Genomic DNA, 6,354 nt, shown 5'->3' on the forward strand with positions numbered 1-6,354 from the left:
TGAGTGCTTTCCAAACTCTGTCCTGTGATGCCACCACCTTATGAGATAGATAATAACTGCTAGAGCTTGCCAGGAAAGCAAAACAAGAAAAGGGTTTTCCAGGTATCAGGGACAAATAATGTCAGAAAATTGGGAAGACTTAAAAAAAAAAATGTCTGGTGTGGTATTCAGGAAAATAGGGTTTATTAAATTGACTCCATTTCTTGCTTCACTTTGTCATGGAAATCTTGATTAACCAACTTCCTTTCCAAGATGTTCTCCCAGAATTTAGAAGAAAAAAGTCTTGAAAGTATTAGGTATATTGTGTAATTTTCAGTGGCAACATAACAAAGTATTAGAATTGAAGTTTATCACAAACTTCCCTTTGTGTGCGTACATGCTCCATGCTCCTGCCTCCCGCTGTTGGATTTCGTGCTCACGAAAAGTAGCTGTGGAACTTGGTAACGGAACTGTCTGGTCAGTAGACGGGATGCGGTCCCAGGGGGCCTGTGTCAGGTGTCTTATTGCTGGCCTTCAAGAGAGGTCACTTTGAGGGGTGACCCAGTAGGTGAGCCTTACTGAGTCTTCACCCTTGTCCCTTTTCTGTAGATTCTGCAGCAAAGGTACCAATTAAGGTGGTGGTTTTTGTGATGAAGCCTCAAGTAACGAGACTTGGAACATAACTTCATTTATTTCATACAGCTCAGCAGATGGAAACCGTTTTCACTGCTACCACATTGTCCTGATTTAAATCTGGGACCTAACACTAAAAAGGGGGTTCTGTGTTCACCAACCCACAAGTTAAAGCCGTGCTTCCTGTGTTTGTGCTTCTTGGAGTGTTTTCCTGACTATTTCTGGCAGGATCTTTGAAGAAGAATTTTCTTTGGTGAATTAGTTAAACACCTTATTTTTTAGAAAAAAAAATCTATATATATCTGAGAGTTTGAAGCATATACATATGTTTTTGAAGAAAATATTTTTATTAATTCACCAAGGAAAAGTATATATTTAGGGGAATTTCTTTAAAAAATAAAAATTAATATAAAATATTTATTAAGTTGGTAAACATTTGCCACTTATTTAATAAAAGTAGGTTTCTTAAACTGAGTCATGCAACAGAAGATTTTTTTTCTGATTCAGAGAATCAGAAAAATGCAAATAGATTTTCTGTTTGATGATACAATTTCTGTATTTCTATAATAATCATATTTACATAGAAGGCAGAAAATCATAGAGCCATAGGGATCTATTTTCATAATGAAAATGTGTGACCTTGTAGCTCATATGCTAAATTTAAGTAGTTTGTATTTGGGGGCTCAAGGTAAACATGCTTTTAACACTCTTTAGTGTCATGTGACTTCAACTACAGCTTAGTTTTGTTTTTTTTCAGAAGGGCAATTGAAACAGAAAACTAAGATTACTAAGTAATTGTACAATATTCCTTCATCTTGGTGTTTACAAACTCTCACTTTGCAAAACGAGACCCAAATACAAACTCTTGGATTAACAGAGCACCTTCTCTTTAACATTGTATTTTCATAAGCATTTCACAGTATTTCTCATCCCTTGTTCCCAGTCTTGACCCACTGACCCAAGAATCAAAAAATGTCATGTTAGTGCCTACTAATTAGTGCACCCAGAGAGCCTTTTCATCTGGCCTTTCAACCTTCTGGAGGTAGAAGCATAAGCTGTCACTCACATCATGCAGGGAAAATGAGCCTTTACTGCATTTTCCCTGTTTTGCAAACAGCAGAATAAGCCCAGCTGAGACTAGAGATGAATATGCAGGTTAGGAAGAAATTAACCTAAAATGCACTACTGTTTCCATGATTGTCTTATAGATGACACAATGCTGCCTTCATTGAAATACCCATAACGGAGTGCTGCGTGTCTGAGATTTTTACCCAGGCATTGCTGCTGCTTCACACATTTATTTCAATACCATCATATTCATTTGGTGAAATCATTTGGGGCAAGAAATATCCTCTGATTAAAAAATTAAGTAGCATTGTAACACATTTAAGTTTCCCTTGTTTTTAGACATGTTTTTGGCGAATGCTGTAGTTTGTTAGTAGTGGGCTCATTAATCAGTGCTGTTGGGCCAGGGTCTCCTGAGCCTTCTGGGTTTTGGGAGATCAGCTACTGTAATCAAAGGGATGAAATATATCTTGGTCACAACTTACCACATCAGACAGTTGAGGGTTTTGAACTAGTAGAATTAATCTTTTTAATTTTTTCCTTAGGTGTTTAAGATAGAAGTGCTAATGAATGGAAGAAAACATTTTGTTGAAAAAAGGTACAGCGAATTTCATGCCTTGCACAAAAAGGTAACTTTGTTTTTTTTCCCCCTTTTCTCTATATAGCAGATGGTATAGCATTAAGTCTCCTTTCTATGGTTCTAAGAGCATTAATATTTCTTCTGTACATATAATTTCTTTTATCATGAAGTAAATTTCCTTTTAAAGTAGTAGGTGGGTTTTCTGTTAAGGTCATTTACATATAAAAATCTGAGGCTGCAAGCTATTTGCAGTACACTGCATTGAATGTTATAGGTTCAGAAAAAATTTAAGACTGAGATAATATTTTATCCATGAAATATACTTAATGTTTTTTACAAAAAGGGAAAAAAAAGCACAAATGATCAACTCAACTTATATTTACACGTACCTGGAAAAGATAATACACATGTATACATGTTTTCAAGGACTAGGGAACATGTGTAAATGGAGGTGCATAGCCTTCTTTTGAAATGTAAAGGTCCATTTTCTAAGACTGATATTTCAGCTCTAGGGGCCATTTCATTAAATGTTTTAGGTAAAGGAAGCAGAAATGCAAGAGGAATAGTTGAGTTTTGGGGAGAAATAGTCAATAAAGAATAGAATAGTGAATACATTTTTATTTTCTATTCACATTTAATTTTTCACAGGTTATAAATTATTATTGGGGTGCTGAAATTATCTTAATAACTAGAAATAGCTCATGAAAATGCCCAGCAAAATTACCATGTATGAGTCAGTGCAATTTTTCCTTTCATATATATGAAATATATATGTACATGTGTGTATACATGCACACACATACATGACATGTGTATATGAAATATATATACAATGTATGACATAATTCAGTTTCTTCACTTTGTTAGGTGAGAAGTTAGATGGTTAGATACTATGTTAAGTATGTTGCGAGAGTCTTTTCTTTTAATTTCGTTAGAGACCTCTTAAATTTTCTGAGCAATGCCAGAGTGTAAATGATGTGATAGTATGTCAACTCCATATTAAAAGTTCCTTAACTTTTTTTTTTTAATTAAGTTTTCCCCCATTTTTTAGTTAGGAGAATAGAGTATGAACTTTAATGGAATATTACTGAGAGATTAGTGAGACTGTTTCCCTGTGTTTTCTTCTAAAGTGGAGCTCTAAGTTATCTGTGCACTTCTCTGTCAGGATGGCAAGGGATAACTCACATTTAATTTCCCATCAGAATTTTGTTAAATCCAGGCTGACTTCTGAAAGAAACAATACAGGTGAGTGCAGATTCAGACCAGGTGTTGCCAGCAGAATCTCAGTCTCACTTCCTTCTCATGGAATTCTGTTTTTGTTTGCTTGGCTTTGGAGGAAACAGGTTCTCGAGAGGTTTTTGCTGGGTATGTGATGAAGTAAGTTCCTGTGGTGGTGAATTAAAACCAGAACTCCCCTCCTTCCCCCTGAGCCTCTGCTGACCGACTAGTCTGGACTAGGCAGCCTGTCATATGCAGGCCCCTTCCTAACCTCTCAGGTCAGCACCCAGCACTCCCTGACCCTGACACAGCCCAGCTGTCCTCTCCAGATACTCGGGGACCAAGTCCACGTGAGACATAGCTGGGTGACTGCCAATTAGGCCCACCCTGAGCAAGAGGTTGTTCGTGCTTCTTGAGTGGAGGTTTGTTCGCCGTGTTTTCTCTCACACGATTTATTTTCTTCTGCAGAAAAGGACCCTCTCCCCAGTGATATAGGCAGTTCTTAGATATTCACAGTTGGAAAAAAAATCCTAGGTTTTCTAGGAGTTGCTCTTCTCTCAATTTCAGCAGTTCTATTAATAATTTTAGCCAGTTTTATAATTATATAATGAAGTCTACCAGAGATAATAGAGTAGAAATTCTCAAATCTCTCAAATTTTGCATATTTTTAGTAGCCTTGTTAAACTGTTATTTGAGACCTCCTTACAGGGACACAGAGATGAAAATAGCTTTGTGAGGCAGAGTTTTAGTTGGGATACACTATCTAATCTTATATATTATAGAGGGGATAGCAGCTGCTAGAAGTCTCTTTTACTTGCCCAATTGTGATTGTATTCGATTTGGCAAAAATGGTAACTGTAAAAGGCAATTAAATACAAGTAATGGTAGGGTGTAAAAATAAACAAATCTGAGATCTTGACTTTAAAATTGTGTGCTGAGAAGGATAAAAATTGGTAAAAAAAAAAAAAAAATCAGAATACCCATCTTTACTAATTACTGCTGCCCCATTGTGAAGCCTTATCCTTTTATTATGATTTTGGTACCCTCAATTTCCATGTTTGAATTTTGTGACATGCTTTGAATGTTATATTTTTACATAAAATATTTTCCCTTTAAATGTAGTTAAGTTTATTATCATTTAATTTTCTTTAAATATTCAGCTCTTTCTGCGGTGCATGCAATTTACTGTTACCTGTTCTGATTTTTCTTACATTTTACATTATATCTGTCACTTGCTAAAAGTGTTTAGCCGGTGTCCCCAAGTTGACTCTAAAATAATATATGAGCCATTAGCAAGTGTTAGCACCTTGAGGATAATAGACGTGTAGCTCCTCTTCATGTAGCAGACACACGAAAACGCCTCCTGGCTGATTGTCATGCCGATTTGGGGGCAGAAACTCAAACAAGTACCTATTTGATAATTTATCTGCTGGTCTGAAGAAAATTCTTAAAGATTATTAGTTCTCCCAAACTTTTGTAATTGGTAATATTAAAATGTGAAAACAATATTTTAATTGTTTATACTTTTCTTATGATTTCTTTCTTTTTTTGGAAAATTCAAGAATTTTTTTCTATGTATGCATTATTTTCCTCCCCTCAAGTTGCTTTTAGATTATAAAGCTAACTGTTGCAGAATGTTTGAGGGCAGGGGAAATAACCCATTGTTACTCACACATATTTCCACTATCCTAATACAAATGCTATTTTCCTTTCATTTATTTTCTTGCATTTTTTAATAAAACAAATACAGCTGTGCTAACTATGTTCCCACATTGTGGTAACTGTGGTGTAGAAGTTAAGTGTATGGGCTCTGGAAGCAGAATGTTCCTGCGCCTGCTTCTCTTCCTAGCTCTAAGTTCTTGGAGCAAGTTACATGAACTTTCTGTGGCTCAGATACCTCTTTTGTAGTGTGAGAATAGAGTGCTAACTTCATAGGATTGTTTTATAGACTAAATGAGGCCATGTGCATCAAGTGATGAACTTCCAAGAATTGATAGCCTTCATTACATATAATTGTTTCTCCCATATTCAAGACTGTTTCCTTAAGTTAGATTACAAAAAGAAGCATTCCTCTGTCGAACGGTATGGCTATCTTTATACTTCTGATGTATACTGCCAAATTACTTTCCTAAATGATTATAGGAGATTAATGACGCAACCAGCATGTGTGAAAGTGTAAGGCCCTCAGCATCTCATCAGCTTTGAATGTTACCCTCCAAAATTATATTTGTTTATTGAGCAAGTGTATATATTGCCTTGTTGTTTTAATTGGTATTTCTTTTTTTTTTTTTGTCCTTTTTGAGACCGGCAGCACCGCGCTCAGCCAGTGAGCGCTGTGAGCGCACCGGTCATCCCTATATAGGATCCGAACCTGCGGCGGGAGCGCTGCTGCGCTCCCCGCGCCGCACCCTCCCGAGTGCACCACGGGCTCGGCCCTTAATTGGTATTTCTTAAGTTTCTTTTAGAGTTGTTGTTCCTCTTTTTTGAGTTGTCTGTTTACGTGCTTTCTCATTCACTTGCTGAGGCCTTGGTTGTTTTTACTTACTAGTTTGTGTGGACTGTTAATAAAATATTATGCATTTAATGAAAGTATTTTTCACCAGCGGCCTTTTGTGTGTGTGTGGGGGGGAGGGGGCATTGGTGGGTGGGATGTTTATGATATTTATTTTATTTCATAAACGTTTAAAATTTTTATGTTGTCTAATGTCAATTTTTACCCTATCAGACTTTATCTAAGATTAGTCATTTCTTCCAGAGCTATGGTGTGTATTTGATTCCATTTTCTTTTGGTATTTCTAGATTGTTATTTTATAGAGTGTGAACTTTGGATCACCTAAATGCAGACTTCTGGGCACCACCCCTGATATACTGGACTAGAA

The 6,354-nt window shown here is 36.3% G+C and overlaps 1 protein-coding gene across 1 annotated transcript in view; it reads left to right on the forward strand.

Annotated features, from left to right (window-relative positions):
* The first annotated feature begins 376 nt into the window (after nt 1-376).
* SNX24 (sorting nexin 24) overlaps nt 377-6,354 on the forward strand; it is an 84,840-nt gene continuing 78,862 nt past the window's right edge. Inside the window, exons 1-3 of the mRNA XM_008566516.1 lie at nt 377-440; nt 589-641; nt 2,223-2,306. Coding sequence (XP_008564738.1) covers nt 377-440; nt 589-641; nt 2,223-2,306 — 201 coding nt within the window. The remainder of the gene's footprint in view (nt 441-588; nt 642-2,222; nt 2,307-6,354) is intronic.

Source organism: Galeopterus variegatus, unplaced genomic scaffold, assembly GCF_000696425.1.
Source record: "Galeopterus variegatus unplaced genomic scaffold, G_variegatus-3.0.2 Scaffold249, whole genome shotgun sequence".
Classification (NCBI taxonomy): domain Eukaryota; kingdom Metazoa; phylum Chordata; class Mammalia; order Dermoptera; family Cynocephalidae; genus Galeopterus; species Galeopterus variegatus.